Source organism: Tupaia chinensis, unplaced genomic scaffold, assembly GCF_000334495.1.
Source record: "Tupaia chinensis unplaced genomic scaffold, TupChi_1.0 Scaffold144276_1, whole genome shotgun sequence".
NCBI lineage: Eukaryota > Metazoa > Chordata > Mammalia > Scandentia > Tupaiidae > Tupaia > Tupaia belangeri.
This window is the reverse complement of record NW_006204133.1, coordinates 3,869,322-3,893,696: the sequence shown is the minus strand read 5'-3', so window position 1 is coordinate 3,893,696 and position 24,375 is coordinate 3,869,322. Positions and strand designations below refer to the sequence as shown.

The 24,375-nt window shown below is 41.2% G+C and overlaps 1 protein-coding gene across 1 annotated transcript in view; it reads left to right on the top strand.

Annotated features, from left to right (window-relative positions):
* AFF3 (ALF transcription elongation factor 3) overlaps positions 1 to 24,375 on the top strand; it is a 531,321-nt gene that overhangs the window by 189,045 nt on the left and 317,901 nt on the right. The window contains 1 exon segment of the mRNA XM_027767542.1: positions 16,171 to 16,218. Within this exon segment, the coding sequence (XP_027623343.1) occupies positions 16,171 to 16,218 (48 nt within the window).

Here is a 24,375-nt window from a genome sequence, read left to right as displayed (position 1 = left end):
GGAAGAGGCTCACTTACCTGGATTTTAAATTGTGTCCTGGTTATCAAGTGAGCAGATTATAGACGTAATACCTCATCCCACATCCCCAGGTCCTATTCTAGTTGTTCCCCATAACATTTCCTCTTCTGCTATACTACCTAATCTATTTATTACTCTCCTGACTCCCCTTATTTGATTCTAAACTCTGGAAAGGCAGCATTTTTTTGCCTCTGTTATACAGTTGTGGATATGCTGGACACAAGTTAAGCACACAGTAAACACTTGTTGAACAATACTACCTTAAGGAGTGGTTCAGTTAGCTGCCTGTCCACGTCTAAGTCTATGAACAACCAATTCCCACACCTTTGTCAACACACTGGGAGATCTTACAAGACCTTGACAGATGCCTAGCATCTGCCTCGTGGAAATTCAGACACAGGGTATTTATGACTGGAGGAAAAACCTCAGAGATGATATCATGTGGTCTTTGCAAACTCATATAGCCTTCTAGTGATTATAGCTTGCTTGCCTGAGCACCCTCTCTGTACAGTTCTAGAATAAAATAATCGTTTCCTCTCCCTGGAAGGTGCCAGCTGAATGCTCGATACATTTCACCCCGCGTAGTCCTCACATTGAGTCAGTGCTGCTGCTCCCTGTTTTATGAATGAGAAAAGGCATTCTAGAGGGGTGAGGTGACTTCCCTCAAGGAGACACGGAACAGGTGGCAGAATTGGGCAAAGCCCATGCCGGTGCCTGCTACACCGTAGAGTCTGTGGTGTGAGCAGCAAACTTGGAAGTCTGTAGTTTGGGGATCCTAACTTAGGAAGAGCTAAAGCGTTGCCTTTTCCTGACATGATGATAGGTTTTTAAGGTGAGGTTCAATGGCTGCATCATAAGTTCCCTTCATGCCATTTATGCAGTTTTTCCTGTGGCTGCAACAGAAAGTGGTTTAAAGTATTGCTACCTAACTTAGTTTGTCCACTTATCACTTTGTAGATGGTTGCTGGTGTGAAGGCAAAAGTAGTCCACTTATCACTTTGTAGATGGTTGCTGGAGTGAAGGCAAAAGATAGAGGTTGACTCATGCTTTTTCTGTCCTCTGTTGATTTCATATTATTTCCCACTACACTGCCCGCCTTAGCAGTGGCCAGCTGTGCTCACTCCTGCTCCTTAGGCTGCCTTCAGGTTTTCCCAGGTCCCACTTGGGTTGTAAGTTACATTAAATGGCTGTTTCATTTATTGCTTTACTACTGCTGATTTTCTGGGTTTCCTCTTATTTTTATTTATTTATGTTTTAGGTTTTTGCCATAGGGCACGTGTGCTCATCAGAGAGAGACAGAGAGAGGAGAAGTAAGAAATCATGCCCCAAAGGGATAGCCATGCTGCAGTCCTCCTCCATTCTCCTCTTGGGATTCTAGGCACACATGCATACATGCTAGCATGATTTTCAAGCGGCCAGGTCTGGGGCCCAAACTGGTTGGCCATGTGGGAATCTAGTGCCTAGGTATCACACCACCTGCTGGCCCCTGGATATCTCCTTTATGCCTAAAGAAATTTGTTTCTAAAAATCATCTGCTTGGGACCAGCAGATTGTGTAATGGTTACATCACTGGACTCCTATGTATTTGAGCATGGTTTGAGTCCCTGACCCAGTGGCTTAAAACTCACACTGGGCGTGTGTGTGTGTGTGTGTGTGTGTGTGTGTGTGTGTCCCAAATCCCAGGAGAATAAAGAAGGGATTACAGTGTGGCCATCCTCCCTGAGGGTGGTTTCTCACTTTCTGTCTCTCTGTCTCTCCAGTAACTGTATGTGCCTTAAAGAGGGGGGGGAAAAAAAACCATAAATAAATAAATAATAAAATTAAATTAACTTTCCCTGCTTTAGAAATCAAGTCTGTAATCAAACATTGCACATTGCTCTTTGGTATTTGTTATGTCAGAGATGAGGGTTGATGGATACCTGAGTGATTTTTGTCTTTTTCTGTAAGCATTTAAGCCATGGTGTTAGGTACAACATAACCTTGACCATTCTCATTTATACTTTCTGATGTAATTGAACTCTTCTTATTTGTATTTACTACAAAGTGACCATTTTTTGTTAAGTTATTCCAACATAGTCTTGGAAGTGTTTTAATTAGGTCTTGAGACTGTTTTCTTTTTCTCTTTCAGTGAACACAGTTTAAGTGTTCCCCATCAGAAAGGGAATTCCTAATGCAGGAATCTGACTATCATCCATTCCAGACAGTAATAATCTCTTGAGAGAAGCCAAAGGTTGTAAAAGCAAAGAGCGACTTAAGCACATGGTTTTCTTTCCAACTCTTCCTTGTGTCTGGAGGCTCTTACTCATGGTGTTAGCTAACATTCAAGAGAGAACGTCTGAGTCTGTCCACACAGAATCATGCTGTCATCAGCTCAGAATATCTTTAATGTGATGTCGCTTTCTCATTCACCTATTTTTTTTTTTTTTTGATAAACCTTTTGTTTCTCCCTTTGGATTTTAACTCCATGGGATTTTAGGATACTAGCGAAGGTATTCAGAGAGGTTGTTTTCTAATGGGGCCCCACTCAGAGGTCTTAAAATAGAGACAGAAAACACTTCTGTCCTCTCTATGGAAGGGACACAGAGAATGGACAAGTCTCTTCCTGAGTTGCCCAGTGAAGATCACCCGAGGATGGCTTTCCATGGTACAGTGGTTTGGATGTCCCCCAAAGGTTCAGAGATGGGTTGTCACAGAATTAAAAGGTGGGTTGAAGGTTCAGAGATGGGTTGTCACAGAATTAAATAGTGGGTTGTTGGGACCAGCAGTCAGTGTAATGGCTATGTTGCTGGACTCCCATGTAGTCGACTGTGGTTCGAGTCCCAGACCCAGTGGCTTAAACTCATGCCAGGTATGTGTGCATGCGTGCCCAAGATCCCAAGAGGAGAATGGAGGAGAAGGGGTTGCAGCATGGCCATCCCCCCTGGGGGTGATTTCTCGCTTTCTATCTCTCTGTCTCTCTCTGTCTTTCTGGCAAGCGCACACGCCCTATAGCAAAAACCTCTCAAAAAAAGAAAAAAGATGGATTGTGAAAACTTAGTCCCACCCTTGGTGTTGGAAGGTGGGCCTTTGGGAGGAGATTAGAATTGAGGTCTTCAGAGCAGGCCCCTCATGATTGACTCCTGATGGTTGTATAAGAAAAGGGAGGGAGACCAGAACAGAGCTCTGGGACACAGGTGCATGCATCCTGCCCCGCACCAGGTCGACCTTCAGCAGATGCTGCTCCAAAGCAAGAGCTTTCATTCAACCTCTATTTGTTTTTTTTTTTTTTTTGGGGGGGGGGAGGAGAGATTTTCACTGTAGGGCGCGTGCGCTCGCCAGACAGACAGAGAGAGACATAGAGACAGAAAGCGAGAAATCACCCCCCAGGGGGGATGGTCACACCGCAATCCCTTCTCCTCCATTCTCCTCTTGGGATCTTGGGGGCACGCACGCACACGCGCCCAGTGTGAGTTTTAAGCCACCGGGTCCGGGACGCGAACTGCGGTCGACTACGTGGGAGTCCAGCGACATAGCCATTACGCTAACTGCTGGTTCCCATTCAGCCTCTATTTGTATAAATGGCCCAGACTCAGATATTTTCTGTTATTAGTGACAGAACAGACTCAAATGTCTGAGCTTTTACATGAAAATTAAGCAGTCAGAGTCTTTTCCAGGGTGTTCTGTGCCCAGCCCTGATAGAAGAGAGGCAAATGCAGAGGCCAATATCCGGGTTCATCCCCAGGTACCAAATTGCCCAAACAGAAGAGCTCACTCTGCCTTACATGGGACCTGCACACTTTTGTTCAGGAACCAAACATTTCAGGGAGTGGAAGGAAAAGGATAAAAATCTGTCACTTCTGTCATAGCTGCAAAAATTTTCCAGAAGTTATTATAGTAAAGCTACACCTGCAGAGTCAAGAATGAAGATGCTATAAATGTTCAAAAATGTTTAATTTTTTTTCATCTTCAGCTACACTATTGCAGATAGATCTATTTAAGCATATGAGACTTTGAGTATTGACAAATTCTCACCAGTCAACAAGAATCTCTGCCAGTTTCTCATTCATGTTTTCAGTGTTCCCTCCACCCACCTCTCAGTCTTCTCCTCTGCACCCCAGCCACTTCAGCTGGGTCTCTTTCTTTGTCCTTTATTGGTAACCTAGCTCCTCAGAGAGCATAAGTAGAAACAGTTGATATTGGGACCCCAGGATGAAGTCTGTTCTGGACATCAGGTATGCCCGACGCCCTGTTGAGAAGGTCAGATTATAATGGCAAGACTATGAAGAACAGGACAGAGAAAGGGTTATTTGTGAATCTGTTCTCTATTTCTTCTTTAAAAGTGTTTACATAAAATTAATATAATGTGCCAAGTCATATTGTCAAATATGTGATGCCACTTTGACCATTTACAATAGTGATTTCCATTTATGGTTAAGAGAGAATTGATTATCTGTCTTTCTGTGGGACATAAGTGAGCAGTCCTGAGTATCTTTAATTTAGTTATATTCTTCAGACACATGGGATTACTGTCTCCACCGTGCAAGCTCCTGTGTTCAGAACTTCATGATTAGAAAGGGCCCAGCCTCAGTGGCACAGTCCATAGCAAACTGGACTGTAGTGCTGGAAGCCACATGGCCACCCACAGGTCTGGGTCCCGTGGTCAGCCTAAAAACATGTCAGACCACATACAAAGGGGCCCCAAATCCTGAGGGGGCTATAGGGCTGGGGAGGGGGAATGTGACTCTGTTGAGAGCGCTTTCTCTCTCTAGCACATACATGCATAAAAGAGAAAGAACGAAAAACGTGTTTTTCTTATACAATTCTCTCCTCCTGTAAGGGAGAAAAAAAGACTATGGTACAAGGTTGTCCTATGGGCAGGCCTGTTACCTGCAAATAATATGTTCCTTGTTATTAGATACTATAAATGGGGGTGGGGGCAGGATGAGATGCAGGAAAACGTTAAGTAGGAAGTAGTAAATTTTCAAAGTGTCGCTGAATCCTGGCTGTCACCTGAGGGTTAGCTGTCTTTGGCATCGTTCCTCTTGCATGAGCCTGCCTGGTCGTCCTGGTTCAAGGAATGACCACATTCTTTAGATGAAGGAACACAAAGGTCAAGAAGTCTTGTCAGTGTCCGGTGGTGACTGGGAAGTCCACGTTCATTGGAATGTTAGGTGGTTTGTCTGCCCAGCGTTGACAGGGCTGTGTGGAAGATGACCCCAGTACACAGTCCTCGGGTACTTTATTGAGACATGACCCTGTGGAAAAGCACTCAATATCAATTAGTGACCAGGATGTAAAATCACTGTCTCTGGTTCTAATCTCTTTATGCCATCAATAGGTCTTTGACAAGGTCAGCTCACTGATAGGCCACTTAACTTTCTGAAACCAAATGCACTTTTAACTACAAGCTCTGATTGAGAGCACTAATTTTCATTATGAAAATAATAGCAGGGCCAGTTTCGTGACACAGTGCTAATGTGCTGCTCAAGAGAAGCTGGATCCCACGTGGTAACCACAATTTGAATCCCAGTCTGGTCAGCCTGAAACACGCAGGAGAGAGGGGATTGTGGCGTGATCAAACCTTGTGGAGGGTGCTTCTCTCCCCAGCCCCTCAAATCCCCTCCACACACACACACACACACACACACACATGCATGAACTCTGTCATGAGTCCAGAAAAAATAATCCCATAATTAAAAACATTGTCCTATGGGTAAGAATCTGATAGAAGTCAATTAGTAATGCTTTAACAATATTGCCGGTATTGCCAAATGTTAGAGGGCAAATACCAGGGGACTTCAAAGAGATCATGGACAATAGAGTGAAAGTAGTTCATTTTGGTGCAAAAATTTTTGAAATCCATGGATAGCTTTTTTCATAATATGTGTTTATCCTGATGTTTCTAGTTGCTAAAGGGCATGTGCAATCACCAGACAGAGAGCAGGCCCCTCCTAATTGAGCATGATCACTCCACAATCCTTTGCCCTCTCTTCTCCGTCCTGTCAGGATATGGGGCATGCACATGCACTGGGCATATTTTTCAGCCACCAGGACCAGGGTTCAAACCACGGTTGACCTGGTGGGATCCAGAAGTCTATGCATAGCACTGAACCACTATGCTACAGGTGGGCCCCATGAAGTTTTTCTGTACCAAATGGAATTAGGAAAGTCGAATGACTTGCTAATGGTTTCTGTACTAATGGGTATAAGCTTAATTTGGATGAAAATATTGATGTTCTAAGAATTTTTCTTTAGGCCAACTGGTGGTTTGTTGGTTTTGGATAAAGCAAAGACATCCCTTTGTAATATACATGACCAGCTTTATTACATATAAACTTCGGGACTTTAATTTTTTAAGGAGTCATTTTTTAAGTGTGTTGGTCACTTATTTATTCATTCAACAAATATTGAATGCCTGCTCTGTTGTACCAAGTACTGGTAGGAATGGATCATAAACACATACATAACATAGCATAGCCACTAAGAAATTAGCTAATGCAAGTACACAGCTCCCAAGAACATACTCTCATGTTCTTCTTTTCAGTGCAGTTACAGTATTGGTTAATACAGTAAAACCACATTAAAAAGTTAATGTAGGGGGAAGTAGGGGGCTGGGGAGAAACTAATGGTTGTAGGGTTTTACTTTGGAATGATGAAAATATTTTGGAATTATATAGAAATGATTATGATTGACAAAATTGTGAATATACTAAATGCCATTGAATTATTCATTTTAAGCTAAAGATAGATTTTATGTTACCCAACTTTTATCTCAATCATTTTTTTAAGGTTTTTGCCATAGAGCACTTGCATTTGCCAAAAAGAGACATTAAGGGGGAAAGTGAGGAAATCACCTCCCAGGGGGATGGCCACATCAAAATCCCTTCTCCTCCATACTCCGCCTGGAATTTGGGGCATGCAAGCACATGCACCTGGCTTAATTCTCAAGACTCCAGGCCCAAGACTCAAACCATAATCAGCCATGTGGGAGTTCACCTTTACCACACCACCTGTTAGCCGCTTTTCTTTATTTCTTAAGTCTTCTACATTTTTTTTCCAGAAAGTTACTAACTTCATCAAGATTTTTTACTTATTAGTATTGGATTCTATTTTAATATTAATGCCCAAATCCTCATAATTATATTGGGCTGTTGGAAAAATCATGATGCATTTTTGCATAGAAAAACAGAAAAAAGTACATCAAGACTTTTCTGACAACCCAATAATTCCTTCCGTATTCCCCTTATTACCCTAAATTTAGATTTTAAAATTGACACATAATTATACATATGTATGGGGTACAGTATAATTTTTCAGTAATATGCTGCAATACATAATGATAAAATCAGTATACTTAGCATATTCCTTATCTTAAATGTTTATCATTATTTTGTGTTGAAACATTGGAAATTTTCTCTTTTAGCTATTTATATATATATATATGAATATATATATGGAGAGATAGAGAGAGGGAGTAAATTGTTAATTATAGTTACTTAGCTTTGCTATAGATCATTAGAACTTCTTTTTATGGAACTGTAGTTTATATCCATCAACCAATGCCTCAACACCTCTTTTCCCCTCTGCTACTCTTACTGACCAAGATTCTTTCTTTTCTCTTTTTTTTTTTTTTTTTAAGGCTTTTGTCTTGGGGTGTGTGTGTTTGCCTGAGATAAACAGAGAGCAGGAAAGTGAGAAATCACCCCCAAGAGGGGATGGTCACACCACAATCCCTTGTCCTCTATTCTCCTGGGATTTGGGGTCACACACATACTTACCTGGCATGGTTTTCAAGCTGCCAGGCCTGGACCTCAAGCCCATGTGGGAATTGGCCATGTGGGAATTCAGCGCCTTAATTCCCACACATCTGCTGGCCTGACCAGATTTTTCTAATGGATAGATTTATAAGTTACTTGTATGATGTTATAAATAGTATATTTTGCTTTTGAGAAATTATATTTGGCTTTTAAAACTTTATTTTATATTCTATATATAAATATTTCACTTATTTTTACCTATTTGTTATTTTCTCCTCTTTTTTTTTTGCCTTTTTTCTATTTCTCTTTTAATTTCATATGTTCAATTGATTGCTTAGCACATACACTTCCTTTGGGGAAAAATACTGAAAGCCTTTATGGATTTGCCTCTGAGGAAATCTTTGAGGGCACCTCACACTTTTAGTTTGGCATATGTATGTTAATATATATACAGTTTTTAATTTGTCGGGGGTGCAAGTGCTCACCAGAGGGAGAAAGCATCTCCCATGGGGCATGGTCACGCTGCAGCCCCTTCACTATTTATCTCTCCTTTTGGAAGTTTGGGCTCGCACACACATACAACCAGCATGTTTTTCAAGCCACTAAGTCTGGGACTCAAATTGTGTGGTTGGCCATGTGGAATCTGGCTCCCTTAACCACCGGGCCATAGGCTGGCCCTAGTGTTATATTTATATAAATCTAAGAATTCTACATTTTTATGTCTGCACATTTAATTCAAAACTTCATAGTTTAGACAACTGTGTTGGTAAAGAACATAAGCTGTAAAACAACTTTTTTTCCTTTTTTTTTTTTTTTAAGAAATTTTAAAGCCTTTTTCTGTAGCCTAGTAACTACTAATTCAACAACTCGCACATGTGCACTTGCCAAGTGAGAGTTCCTCATCAGATCCTAAGTTCATTATTTCTACCCATTTAGTTTTCATTTGTTTTCAAATTATCTTTCTCCTTGAATAAGGCTTTTTCTACCCTGTTTTTTTGAAAAATACATATCCTTAGTCTACAACAAGTCTTCAGAATGTTTATAGAAAATGCATATTATAAAAAAAAACTATACATGAATATCAAATTTGGGGGTACCAAAGTAAACTTCTACTTTGATTTTTTCCATTGACTTTTGAAGACTCCTCATATTAGGAACAATGGGTGGATTAAAGACCTCTAACCATAATAATTTTGTTTTTCCGACTGTTTCCTGACATATTATTTTGATAGTTTATTAAGACCCCAACTTTTTTTCTCTTTTTGTATGATGCGCTCTGATTCTTCTGCTTTGCTTTGCTATAAACTTTTTGTTGCTGTTGATATTGCCATTGTTTCATTATTTGCTATTGTCTTGTTTACATTTTTATGATACAACTTTGTTTAACTTTCCTCTTTTAACGATTCCTTTCGCTTGTTTTTCCTCTCAATGGATAAATGTCTGGAGGATGGTGGTGGCAGGAGGGTCAGAGAGAGGGAGCTCAATGTGAGGGGCAGAGCAAAGGGCGGTATGTGGGCTGAGCAGGTCAGATGAGGAGGGTGCCGATCAGGGCTTACACTGGACTTCCGGTACCAGGGTGCTGGGAGCAGGGTGCAGCCCTTGAAAGGGACATATTAGGCTAGGGGGAGACGGGTTGTACCTCCTTGTCCACAGGTCAAAGGTAAGGCTGGGGTCATTGGTAGGAATCAGTCTTACAACAGAATTCCGATTGGTGATCCCTGGTTCAGGCTTACACCTCTGCCCGCTGCTCTTGTGGCTTGATGACACACCTGATTTCTTTGTATCTCAATTTTTCTGTAAATCAGGAATAGTAAGATTTATTTTGAAATACTTCTGCAGGAACGTTTTAAGAGTGGGCCAGAGATAAACAATTTCTAAGTGCTAAAAGATCTTTAGAGTACTTTGAACACACAAGGGCATTATGACTTTAAAGTGGCATTACTGGAGAAGGGAAGCTCTGCCTGAAATGTGTCTGATGAAGGGTTAAACTGTTCTCAGAAAACTAAGATGTGTGCAGCTCATCTCTGCAACGAGAAGTCATTGCCTACTGATTGGATCAGGTGTTTTCTCCTTAAGCTGTGCTTCTCCCAGTGCTCTGTGCTTGGCATGGTAATCAGGGACTTCTGCCATCGGCGAGGGTCACTTCAGGCTATTTCTTGGGCTCTCCTTACCCACAGCTTATTTCCTTCCATGACGCCGGCAGAGTGTGTGGTGTGTACATTTAAGTGGTAGGATTTAGGGAAAGCATGATAAGTAAGGTTGTAGAGAAGGAGAACCAGCTGGGATTGCTAGCTTTTCATTGAAGTTTAGTTGGAGGTTCAATGAGGTGAGAGTATTATGACAGATTTTATAATGTGATGATAAGAAAATGAGGTGGGTTCATCAATGTCGGAGTAAACACAGCACAACCACTCAGCAACTCAGCGTGAAACAACAGCCACCAACCCTCAAAATACAGAGTAATTAAGATTTCCATTGTGCAGCCCTCCTTCTCAGTGGGTACCTTTCTAAGGAAAGCAGTAACTTTCTTGTGAAAAATATAAACACAGATTTGGAGATGTAAATTGCGCACATAGTTAATCTCGCTCATAAACATGGAAAGTCTTTAAAATGTAGACATAATCAAAGCACACAACTGCAGCTAAAACCACCTCAAGAAGGTGAAAGGCCTTCTAGTCCACCCCCTGCCCCGATGCTGCCTACCCACTCCTTCTGTGTGTTTGGGAAAGAGAAGCTGGAATTCCAGCTTCAGTGTCTGAGAACACCTCCCCCATCCCTGTTTCTCATTTTTTTTTTTTTTTTGGAGGGGTTTTCGCTATAGGGCGCGTGCGCTCGCCAGACAGACAGAGAGAGACATAGAGACAGAAAGCGAGAAATCACTCCCCAGAAGGGATGGTCACGCCACAATCCCTTCTCCTCCGTTCTCTTCTCAGGGTCTTGGGCACGCATGCACATGCGCCCGGCGTGAGTTTTAAGTCACCGGGTCCGGGACGTGAACCGCGGTCGACTACGTGGGAGTCCAGTGACATAGCCATTATGCTAACTGCTGGTTCCCCCATTTCTCATTTTTAAGGTCAGAGAAGGCATAGTAATTGTGACCAGTTCTCCTACTTCCTCTCCCATGTCTTTTCGTTTGGCCTGTGCATGTGATGTTGAGGGAGAGTGAGAGAGACAGGTGACTGACAGGAGGAGGAAATTTACCCAAATACAAGGGGACTTTAAAAAGCTCACGGAAAATAAAACTAAAGTGTGAGTTTATTTCAGTTTAAAAAAAAAAAATTGAAATCCATGCCTAGGTTTTCATAATACACATTTTCCATGACTTTCTGAAAGCCTCCCCAAACTATCTAAATTTGATTCGTCTACTGTAAGTTACCACAGTTTGAGCCAGTTCCAAGGTCTGAGTCTAGGGAAACAACATGAGATCGTAGAAAACTCACTGACCTGATGCTGAAGAAATGTGTGTGGGTACTGTCTTGAGTGCCCCTTGCTGCCAGAATGATTTTGGACAAAGCCCTTCACTTCTCTGAGCCATGAATGTCCCATCTGTTGAAGTCATTGAGTTGGCCTGAAATGAGCTTCAAGGTTCTTTCAACTGAAACTGCCTGCCATACCATGCCCTCTGGATCCACCCCAATCCAAATGGGGTCCTGGAGATTCAAATCAATGTTGAGTGACCAGAGAAATGTTCCAGAGAAGAACCAGCATGTCCCACTGCCAAAGACTGTCTATGCTGTGATTTAAGGTCAAGATTTCTGAGACTGTTGTTGAAATCCCTCTTGTCCTGGCCTCACTTCTGTTAGTCTCTCAACTTTCCAGGGAGCCTTCCTAGCCAAGAATGATTTAGTATCTGTCAGACCACTGAGGCTCATGATTAGAGCTGCCATCAAGATGACCCTGTGTAATAATCCTGTGTAGGTGTCTCCTAAAGAAGTAGTAGACAGGACCTCTGTCATATATTTCTCTCTCAGTATATCCCCTTAAAGTAGTAGGGTAGTGGAAATGTATAGGATGTTAAGGGGAGATTTCATTGGAACAACCTGTCAGTTATATAAACCACATCAAATGAAGTTAAAATGTGGGGGAAGCCCCATCGCACAACAGTTAAGCAGCTGTGTACTGGGGGCTGGATCCCACATGGGCAGCCACAGTTCAAATCCCAACCCTATTGGCTTGAGAAAACACACCAGGCATACATACATGCAAGCCCTAAATCCCAAGGGGATATAGAAATGGAGGTAAAAGGATTGTGGCATGGCCAACCCCCATTGAAGGGTTCTTTCTTTCTCTCTCCCCACCCCTTTGCACATCGCCATTTGCACACATGGCAGTTAAAAAGAAAGAAATTGAAGTATGGTATTCAGGGAAGGTTTTGCTTTAAGGAATCAAACTCTAATTTGAATTGTTTTTGTTGTTGTTGCTTTTATTATGTTGTCTCTGAGTGATTCAGGAAAATATGAAGTCAAGCTTTCCTTGATTAGTTTGTTTTAGGTGGAAAACAAAGTACATTGAGAATTTATCATTTTTCTGCTAACATTTTACACAGTTGGAAAGGATTGGGACTTGGAAGTAGGGTAAGAGAAATGGTTGTGGGTTTCATGGCATAGTTTCAATTATCACTCAGTCTTGCCATGAGCCAAAGGAGGTCCTTTTAAGGGACCATTAAGGCCTGGACTGACCACACTTTCCTATAAAGGCTTGGCAATGGTTGCCTCAGGCTTCCCTGGAAAGAGAACAGGTTTCGGACAGGTTCCAAAAGAACCCTCTGGTCCAATGTGTCTCAGAATGGTGGTTTCCAGAGCAGAACTGGGGTGAGGAGGAATCAGGGATGGGGTTGAGGATTATAACATGTGTGTTGCCACCTGATGCTTTTGGCAAGATAGAAGAGGAAATGACTATAGGAAAGGGTAGGAAATGTTAATAAAAACATTCGTGTCTCCGAATCCTGTCATTATATTTAACAATTTTTCTTGATTTATAATGATAGACATGTATGTTGTATTCCACACAGTGTTAATAACAGTGGCTGTGCCTTGTATATTTTGTGATTGATCTACAATGAGAGTAGAATGGAACAAAAAGATAATGTCCCTATTTTAACTAAAATTTACTAAATAATTTATAACGAAATAAACTTTACCTAAGTGTTTCCAAACCAATAGATCAAAGACCTAAACATAAGAACTGAAGTTGTAAAACTCTTGGGGAATAAAAAATAAATAAAAGCTCATAGTAAAGTTTCATGACTTAGATTTCTCAATGGTTTTTTTAGCTATGACACCAAACACTCAAGCAGAAGAAAAACGTAGCTAAATTGGACTTCGTCAAGATAAAAAGGTTTCCACACCTATGAACACTATCAAAAGAGTGAAAACTTAATCCAGAGAATAGAGGACAATTTCACAAAGCATTTATTTGATTAAGGTCTAATATCCAAAATATATAAAGAACTCTTATAACAAAATAATAAAAAGACAACTCAATTTAAAAATGGGCAAAGGACTTGAGAAGACATTTCTTCAAAGCAGACACAGATGAAAGGATGTGTAACATCACTAGTCATGAGGAAAATGCAGATCAAAACCACAGTGAGACAGGATTTCATACTCCTATGGAGACTACCATAAAAAATAAAATAACAAGTGTTGGCAAGGATATGTAGAAATTAGAACTACAGATAATGATGATAAGAATAGAAAATGGTGCAGTCGACATGGGAAACAATTTGGCAGTTCCTCAAAATTTAAACACAGGGTTACCAGATGACCCTGTAGTCCCACTCTTGCTTACATGATGGGTCCTTCAGAAAGTTCATGGGGAAAAAAGTTCATGGAAAATGCATATTGTTTAAAAAAAATGCATAGATTTCAGAATTCTTTACACCCAAATAAACTAGTTCTTTAGTTCTTTAATTAAATTTTTCCACAGTCCCTTTATATAGCCAAAATAATTGAAAACAAGTGTTTAGAACAAAACTCGTATATGAATGTTCACAGCAGCCAAAGTGGAAACAAGCAATATATTCATCAAATGACCAGCAAATAAATAAAATGTGTCATGGAATATTATTCAGCCCTTAAAAAAGAATGAATTGTTGATACGTGCCACAGTGTGAATGAAACCTTGCAAATATTATTTATCTTAAGTGATAATATTATAAATATTATACAATATAAAATTACATTGTATGATTTGTCCAGAATAGGGAAATTTGAAGAGACAGAAAGCACATGAGTGTTTTTCAGGGGATTGGGAAAGAGAGGATTGGGGAAAGAGAGGAATGGGCTTAGGGTCTCCATTTGGGATGGTGTGAAAGTTCCAGATCTAGAGGGTGTTGGCTGTATGACATCATGAGTGTGCTTACTGCCAGTAACTTGTGCACTATAAAATGGAAAAAATGGTAAAGGTTATATATATATTTTCTCACAATAAAAAAGGTTTCCAAACTATAAACCTCCCAGAAATGCTGGTAATGAAATACCTTTGGCAAATAGCTCAGGTTTACTAAGGAAGTACACGTATTTCAAGCACGGCCTTTGGGAGTAGGAAAAGCTTCTCGAGAAAATGTGCACCACCGACATTCAGGCATTCTGTGTGCTGGTCCGGGTTCTGGCATGATGTGGCTTTGGGTGGGTCATGAATCCTCCTGGGCCTCAGCTGGGAAACCCATCTGGGTAGGAGAATATCTCAGTCAAGTGTGAGACCTTTTCAGGCCTCATATATCTTCCTTGGTCCCTAACTAGAGGGAAGGGGAGACTATTTTAAAGGGATTCCTCCCCTTGAGGAAGCCAGGATTGAACTGCAATCTTAGGAAGACTTGTAATTAACTAGGAAAACTGGGAAAGAAGCAGATAGCATTCCCAGTGGGGAACAAACTGTAAGGAAGAAAGGAGAGTGGGCTGGAGGGGACCTTGTGAAGACAGACGCTATCATGGCATCCTCCTGGGATGTCACTCTGGCTGTGTCAGCACCCTCGTATTATAGGACCAAGAAAAGTGATCTCTCTGGGATCACAGATATAGCACCTCTACCAACATACACTGCTCCCATGTCCCCAAAGACTACATTCCATGCTCTAGGCTGTGTGACAGCTATGAAGTGGTGTCTCTGGAACACAGGGTGTTCCCTATGGTATCTAGGCTGACCGGAAGGCCCCATGGCCCAGGCCCCTCAGCATCTCCCCAGCACCGTGTGGCATGGAACACAGAACATGGCTATGGAGTGGGACCCTAGCATGCTGTAGCCAGCACGCAGAAGGGGTTGCTCCTTTTGGTCTTCAGTTTCTGCCAAGCAAGCCTATAAATCTAGGTTCTGAGGACTGTGGGTGGAGCTTGACTGTAGCAACCATTGTATTTGTCAGATCCACAGCATATTCAAGTGCACTTCAAAAGGTTCATGGAGGGAACCAGCAGTTAGCGTAATGGCTATGTCACTGGACTCCCACGTAGTCAACCGCGGTTCGTGTCCCGGACCCGGTGGCTTAAAACTCACGCCGGGCGCGTGTGCGTGCGTGCCCAAGATCCCGAGAGGAGAATGGAGGAGAAGGGATTGTGGCGTGACCATCCCCCCTGGGGGGAGATTTCTCGCTTTCTGTCTCTATGTCTCTCTCTGTCTGTCTGGCGAGCGCACACGCCCTACAGTGAAAATCTCTCCAAAAAAAAAAAAAGGTTCATGGAAAGGGACCAGCCGTTAGCGTAATGGCTACATTGCTGGACTCCCATGTAGTCGACTGCGGTTCAAGTCCCGGACCCGGTGGTTTAAACTCACGTCGCGTGCATGTGCGTGCGTGCCCAAGATCCTGAGAGGAAAATGGAGGAGAAGGGGTTGTGGCGTGGCCATCCCCCCTGGGGAGTGATTTCTCACTTTCTATCTCTCTGTCTCTCTTTGTCTTTCTGGTGAGCTCACATACCCTATAGCAAAAACCTCTCAAAAAAAAAAAAAAAAGTTCACGGGAAAATGGAGTTAAAGTACAAGTTTATTTTGATGGAAAAAAAGAGGAAATCCTTGTATAGTTTTTTCATAATGCATGTTTTTCCAGTAATATGTTGAAGACCCTTGGTATTTTCTGGGAAAACTGGATCTACTTTTAGAATGGAGGCCACAGTTTCCATGCTCTGATGGAAACCAAGGTGGCCGATGTTCATACCTGCAGGTCAGGTGCTATGTCCCGTGGAGCCTGCCCCACTGGAAGTGGGCATGGTTGGAAGGCCCAGAGCTGGGCCTCTGGGGTGGGTTTGTGTGGCGCGATACCATGGGAGCCGATCATTAGAGGAAGAAGCTTGTCAGCAAGTCTCAGTTTAGACATTGCCTCGGTCCAAATTTATTTCTCACTAATTTGGAAGCTTGCATAAATCATTTGTCTTGGTGACCATCAATCTCGTTCATCAGGCTTAATGTTTTTCCCTTTTGCTTTCAGGAAAGTAGATCTGGAGAGAACAACAGCTGTGTAGAAGAAATCATCCGGGTAAGAAAATACTTTTAAAAAAAAGATTGTATAAATCTTTTGGGTGTAAGTTCCAAATAGGAAGGTGTGTGGCAGCCTTATCAAAGGAAGCCCATTGTTTGCCGTGTGACGTTCACCTTTTCTCAGGGTAATCACCTAAGCTGCTGAAGTGACCCTTTATGAAACAACACTTCCACCCGGTGCCTTTGCACACGCTCCGGTGACACTGTGTCAGAGAGTCAGCTGGAAGACCGAAGAACAGGGCTGAGATGACAAATACCATCATGCTCACATTTATCACCTTAACTATTTAAACGCATCTTGTAATACCCTGTACTTTTGAAGTCAGGCAGGGGTTGCCTTGTTATTTTTCTCCTAAATCTAATTAGAATCAGAAGCACTTGACAAAGAGGTAATGCTTAGAGTCTCAGAATTTATTTCTCCATTGCTTTGCATGACATTAATTTCCCCATTCCTCCACATGGCTGTCCTTCTCATCAACATTTCTAGTGTGGATTTCCCCTGCGAGCCCAGCTTGACTGAGGTTGTCTGTTCTGCCACGTTAATGTTTTCCTAAGTATTCCAAGTTATCATCAGGATGTGGTCAGCAACCTGTATTTTTCTTCACTCGTAGTTTTTCACGGGAATAACCTAATAATTTACAGTTCTCAAAAAGCTGGTATTTCACTGAACGAAACATCAAGACAAATTGCACCAGATGGTAGGGCAATTCACTGTAAAGGAAAAAAAAGCCAACAACAATAAAAAATCTTTGATATGATCATAATTTTTGGATATTTTACAGACTTTCTGAAATATAGTGGTATAATTACTTATTTTAAAATTTTATATTAACAAACTCTTCAAAACCAGAAGTTTTTTTTCTCTCTGAGATATATTATTTCATAAATAAATCTTGTAACTCTCAGGTTGACCAGAGTAATTAGTTGAAGTTTGACTTGTTGAATTCATAATGATGTGTTTATTTCATGGCAAATAGTTACAAAGAATACAGTTGTGAAAGTAGGCAGTTTTATTTCTGGCATGTAATGTATGTTAAATGAAAAACATCCGAGGGGACTTCAAAAAGTTTGTAGAAAAATGGAATTACAGTAGAAGTCCATTTTGGTACAAAAAAGTGTTGAAATCCATGCATAATTTTTTCAAAGTACACATTTTCATAGTACACATGGACTTTTTGAAGACCCCGTTATATTATCTCTATTCTGGGTCTTTGGTTCCGTTAAACAAGAGATAGTGTAAGAAGCTAGTGGACTTTTCTAATTTCTTTTCTTTCAACATACATTCAAGTTTGGGGTCCACCTACTTCATTTTTAAGCCATCTTCCTTTGATTGTTTATGGTGTTGTAGCTGCAAAATTATAATGCCAGAATTCCCTTTTTGGTTTCCCTAATTAGAAAAATTCTACCCATTTTATCCTCTCGTGGGCATTTCTGGGAATGTGGGAGAAAGCTGTCAATTGACCTTCCTGGCCGTTCTCTAAGCAGGACTTTGAGTTTGAATACAGACTTGAGTAATTCACACACCACAACGATATAGATTAGAAACAGTAAAATGCTACTAACTTAAAACTTAATGCCATGGTCAAGAGTCTAAAACTTCGTTATTGTTGTTTTCTGAAGAGAGCTGATGAGAGCCTCGTACCCCTTGCTCTGCTCCTGCCTTCCCATAACACTGATTTCTAAAACCTTCCACAGCCCTCAAGTCAGGTGTGGAAGAAAAGAAAATGTGGACCTGCCAGATAATTGATTCATATCCATATGCAAGGTCGAGGTTCCCAGGTGCCTGCAGAGGGCAGTGGAGATGGTGGCTGTATAAAATCCATGAGCTCTCTGAGATCCACTCTTTCAGGAGCCAGTCAGCCATGATGGATGGTTATACAGACATGGAGGAACAGTGGGGATGAAGGTTCCAGTGGCACCCAGTTGAACCTCTCATACTTTCTCCCACCTGTCAGCCTGAGCTGCTGTTAGGAGCAGTTGGTATTTGAGGAGCTCCTGGAGGATCATGTCCACGTCCCCCTGCCTTACTCACATCACTCGTTCTCCAAGGGTGTGGTCCCTCTTACCCTACTCTCTCCTCTGCGCCAGCGCGGGTTCCTTCTCAGTTATGTCCTTTAGGATTTGTTGTGTATCTGTCACATGCCAACCTTCCTTCCAGACTGTGCCCTCCATGTCTACGTTTCAGAAGGCACAATTTGGTTGAATGAGTAAATAAATCATTAAGCTAGTCAGGGCATGAGTGAAAGAGTCCTCTACAGGAATATGATGAATATCATTGTAACAGCTCACAAACAGATTCCATGTGCTGTAAATCCTGGATGTGACATATTGATCTCCGTAGTGCCAGGTTTCCATCTATAGTCTCTGTAGAGCTGTATTGTTGTTGTTGATGTTTTTAATCAGTTTCTTTACCCTGTGACCAACTCAGGTAAACCAATGTGGTCAGGGTCACCAGGAGTACTCGCTTGTAGCCATTGTGTTTAACTGATATTTCTCTCTTGTTGTGGAGGGAGGAGTCATGAATAATGCCTTAAACTGATGAAAATTAGGGTATTCGTGCCCTTCCCATGTGGGAGATGCCAGGAAAACAATGCTGGGCCAATCAGACACAGCCCATGTCTTCATAGAACTAACATTCTGCTGAAAGAAATGGATACTAGGTTTTAAAAGATTACATAAATAAATATAAAAAGTCAGCTGTGATAAACACTCAAGATTTTATGATAGCTGTGAGTTGACATTTTGGTCTAATTATCATATCATTGTTAATGAAATCACAAAAAATGGGTAAGGTTGGGGCCAGCAGATGGCATGGTGGTTAAGGTACTGGATTCTCACATGGCTGACTATGTTTGGGTCCCAGACCCAGCAGCTTGAAAAATCATGTTAGTTATATGTGCATACATGCACAAAATCCCGAGAAGAGACTGGAGAAGACGGGATTGTGGTGTGGTCATCCTCCCTAAGGGGGTGATTTGCTCACTTTCTCACTGTCTCTCCCTCTGTCTCTGGCATGCTTTTGAATTCCGTGACAAAAGAGAAAACACACACACACACACCCCTAAAAAATGAGAGGGAGGGTAAATCCTCCTAGAGAGAGAGTAGAGTCTGAGAAACAGTGAGTGCCCAAGTTCTGACACTTAAAGGCCAAAGAAAGGACGCTCCACTGACAAACTGAATTGAGGAGGAGTGACCAGAGAGGTGGAGAAGAAATTATAAAAAAGTCATTGACTAAACTAGCCAGTGGCATGGTGGTTAAAGCAGCTAGATCCCACATGGCCAATCACACTGTTTGAATCCCATACCCAGTAGCTTGAAAAAGAACTCCAGGCATGTATGTACATATGCCCAAAATCCTGAGAGGAAATTGGAGTCGAGAAGGGAATACTGCATGGCCATCCCCACTGAGGGGTACTCTCTTGCTCACTTTTGCCCTCACTCTCCCCAACCCCTCGGTGAGTGTACATGCCCTATAGCAAGACTTTAAAAAGAAAAAAAAACCAACAACACAAAAACTCATGGCCAAAAAGAGAGCGTTATAAGCTGCTCAGAGTTTCTGAGACCAGAAGGATAAAGATCTAAAGCCACCCAATGGATTGGACAACACAAAGGTCGTTTAGTGACTTTTTTCAACCTGTTTCTATGGAGTGGAGAGATAAGAATCCAAACGAAGAAAACAGAGGAAATGTAACCAGTGAGCTGAGCAAAAGTCATAGTGTCCTGTCCTTCCAGTTCCCATTTCAGTCACCATATATCCAATACCCAGGGGGACAAAAACATTCATGGAAAATAGAATTAAATATAAGTTTATTTTGCTGCAAAAAACATAAAATTCTGAATTATGCACATCGTTTTTTATAATATACATTTTCTGAGAACTCCAGGAAGAACCATTTTTATAATATACATTTTCTGTGAACTCTTGGAAGAACCGCCCCCCACCCCCCATACAGTAACAATTACCAAACGATGGCGAGCTAGCACTTACTGGATACTCACTGTGCATGAGGCGTCAGTCTAAGTTCCTTACACAGGTTAACTCATGTTAACGTGTTAACTTTAACCGTCACCACTGCCCTATGAGGTTGGCACTGCAAATACCCCCACTTTACAGGTGAAGAAACTGAAGTGACAAGTTAAACAGGGTGTTCGAGGTCACACCGGTAGTGAGTGGTATGGCTGGGATTTTAACCAAGACATCTGGCAGCAGCGCTCTTTCTCTCTGCCATTGTCCTGTCTCCTAAGTACTCCCCTGACTTCTTAATGGAGCCACACAGGCATTTCTGGGATAGGGAGGGTTCTTGTTTCTGCAAGCTTATGATTCAGCGTGCCAGGCCGTGCGTCTGTGCACTTAAACACATGGAGGTTTTATAGCCAACATTATCAACCTCATCTTTAACTTCTTTCCCTCCCCTGCCTAATTTTTGCTGGCATGACGATTTTCAAGTCATTTGACTACTCTATTGTGTTCTCAAGTATAATTATTTTTTATCCTTACTCAGAGAATTTTAATCCTGGGACCTAATAAATCTGTGTGTTACTGCAAAATTCTCTTAACCAAGGGAGAAATTATAACTGAGATCTATGAAGATGGGAGAGGAGGACTAGAAGCCCTTATAGCTGACATATGTTTGTAACAGGCAGTTTTCTAAGTTACATTATATTTCATCCTTAAAGGTTCCAGTGCTGTAGTACTTGGGTGCTTTTCTTTGCATTATCCATTAACCTGGAATGGTATTAACATTTATTCAGCAAATAAAATTTGTTTACAGCTTGTGCAGGGAGAGACAGCGCACTCGGGGCTGGAATCTGGGATGCTTAAGTTTTACGCGAGGCAGCTTTAGACGGTGTTTGCTGAGCGCACCATTCGTAACTTAGAGCACTTTCATAATAAGAGACCAGTGTTTGAGATTATAGTTTGGGCTCAAGGGGTGGATTTAAAGATGATTTCAGCTCAGCATCTGAGCAGATTACCTTCTTGGCTTTCATCTTTAGTCACTAATTTAATTTCAGTGAGCCATGAAATAGTCATAGTGATAGTTACATGTGAGTGGCATTTCTGTTTCTATGAGGGACTCAGTGGTGCATGCCAAAATTCTGGAGATCCAACAAGTTTCCCAACATAATTGTTGAACAGATTTCAGGCAAACTAAGGGAATTTCTTTTTCTTTGATTTACCAAAAATGAAGGGACCTCCTAGATAAATGATTCTGGTGGTGATCCCGGGAGGTTTGTGAGTCAAGAGCAGTCATGGGAAATGCACATCATGACGACCCCTCACATCCAGACCCTGGATGGTGGGGCAAGAGAAGCCTTGTGCCCAAGTGGCTACCTGCTCCTTGACCCCAATGAAAGTGTATTTGCCCCTCTGTGCCTTCTGGGAAATCAAGAACAAACTCATGGTTTGTTTGGGATGACCTATTTGGGTCATATGTGTAACCGAACCTCGGTCAAATTGCCCATTTCAGACCAGAGAGGTTTGGATTTTTTTTATTTTTGGGGATTTTTTGTTTGTTTGTTTTCCTAGCTCAGACGGTTTTCTTTATAAATTATTTCTTTTGTTTCCAACAAATGTGATTTCATTAATGACAACATGAAGTCCACCAAAGGCAAAATAAGTCTGGATATTAATATAGAGAAGTCCCATTAATATCCCATTACCATTTGTAGTAAAATTAAGTTAAAAAATAAACCTGATGTAGGTCTAGAGAAATTCACCAAGCTAAATCTGCCACAAGTCTTATCCAAGACAAATGAGTGTACTTGATCATGTTTTGTTCTGTGGCTTTTTTATTTGGCCATCTGAATGGTTAGGGACAGAGATAGCACAGGTTTGTGTTGTGTTTTACGTCTGCAGGTGCATTTTTAATTGACGGGCTTGTATGAGTCCTTTGAGCTGAAACCAAGCACCTTGACTAGATGGTCTCATTTCCATCTGCCCACAGTATTCAGTGCCCAGGCCCTGCTTCTAGGTTGCAGGGTCATTTGGGGCACTCTGGACCTTGTGATGAGACTAGAGGGGCTCGGTTTCTGTCCACGACAGATCCACTCTACGGCAGATTCTGCTCTGAGTCCAGAGGCTTTGGGTGCTGGCCAAATGAACCTCAGAGGTCTAGAAGCTCCTGCAGGGAAGGACTGTGTCTTTTAGTATTTGCCTTCTTACTCTGATGCACGCCCTTAGAACTCACAGAGGCTTGGTAGAACCGTATGGCTAGATGACTGACCAAGAGAATGTTGGCAGCCCGAGTATCAAAAATCTTTGAAAATACCGTTTCTTCCCTAATAGTCGAGGGTGAGTTCTGACACCTTAGTCACCATCTTTTCATGGGTGTTTGTCACCCACAAAGCTTTCATGATTTCTCGTGAGACACTTTAGACTTCAGCACTCCATTGGAACACTGAGGCATAAAAATACTTGGTTTTCGTATGTTTTCTGTTGTTCTAATCTTGCAGGGTCCAGCAATAGAATTAGGAATTGAACAAAAAATGCTTCAGGGAGAAGACATGGTCAGTGCCGTAGCATACCTGCCACATGTGAGGAGGGACTGGGCACGTGGACTGAGTCAGAGGGAGGATGCAGGGCAGAAAACAATAGAAATGCGTCCTTTCCAGTCAGCATCCCCTGGAAAGGTAACGTGCGGAGTCCAGCCCCAGCAACACAGAACAAGAGGGCAGAAGGGTGGATGGGGGCCGAGACACAGTGGCCTCACTGTCCCCATGTACATGGCCCTTTGCACTATCCCTTGTCATCTATATATATATATATTTCATTCGTGTTTTCATGGCATCATCATAACTTTCCATTCTTGATACTTGAGTGAGCACTTTTAGAAAAATAAGACCTTGTGCAGAATCATGTGGCACAAAAAGTGCAGATTCTTACTTTTATCCATGAATGAGGTTTACCATTGCAGTTTCGTTTTGTTTTGTTTCACTGTATGGAGTTGAAAATGAAAATAGATGCAGAAATCACGGTGTCCAATTACACTTTCCAATGTATAACTCTGCCAGGCATGTAACTTACATTTCACCTGGGTTTCCGTTGAGTGTCCTCTTCAACAGTGACATGTTAGCGCCCAGTACTGGCCAGCCAGCTTGCTTATATTCTTCGCTAACTGTGTTTAAGAACGCTAGTGCAATTTCATGTTTTTCTTTCTTCTTTCTTTTTTTTCTATTTCCCCCTCCATTCTTGAATAATTTAATATTTCTAGATTAATTTCATATTTTACGTAAAGTCTCCATCATAATATGTACAATATATGATTTTTTTAATAGAGAACTTTGTATTTTTCTGTCAAATTTTTTTTCCCCTTTCTTGTTTCTAGACTTCATATAAACATATATGTATTTCAGACCTTGAACTAGAGATCAGAATTGGAAATTAGTTATGGAGTTATAAATTTTTAGAATGCTAATTAAATGCATATAGGCATTAAAATATTTGCTGAGCTAATAGTGGTACTTAAAGTATGAAGGCAAATAAGAGCCTCCTTGTTTTCTTTACTTTTTCATTTTTTTTTAACTTACATTTTATCATTATACATCTTTATAGCACATGTCATTGGTTCTCAAAGCATAAATACATTGGATGTCAAGCAAGTCAAAGATAATAATTTACACAATAGCTTTCCATACTTCTGTCTGTTACATGTTTTGGTTGTTGTGAGTTTTTTTATTTATTTCATTTTATCATTTTTTTAAACATTCTTTTCCACATTTTATTGATTCACAAAATACCTTAGACTAAAACTATGGACAAAGCTAGAATCTAGTTACAAGTGCACTGTAATTTTCTTCTGAAACATTTTAAATTAATTAATTTTCATTTATTCCTTGAGCATTTTCCCAGCATACAAAATGTGATTTCCCATCCAAAATATACTGCATAGTGGCTTAATCATACATGTTATCGTCATTAATTTTCCATTTCTAGTTTCATATATATATACATGTATGTGTGTGTATATATGTGTGTATAGATGTGTGTGTATTTTTTTACCCCTATTTCTCACCCTCTGCCATTTCCCACCCTCCTCCCACACTATCTTAAGTGCCTACAGTTGTTTTCCATTCCTTCTTCACCCACATTTTATTGATTCACAAAATTTCTTAAGTAATCTAACTACTTTCAATAGCAAGTTTAGCTGGTATGTAC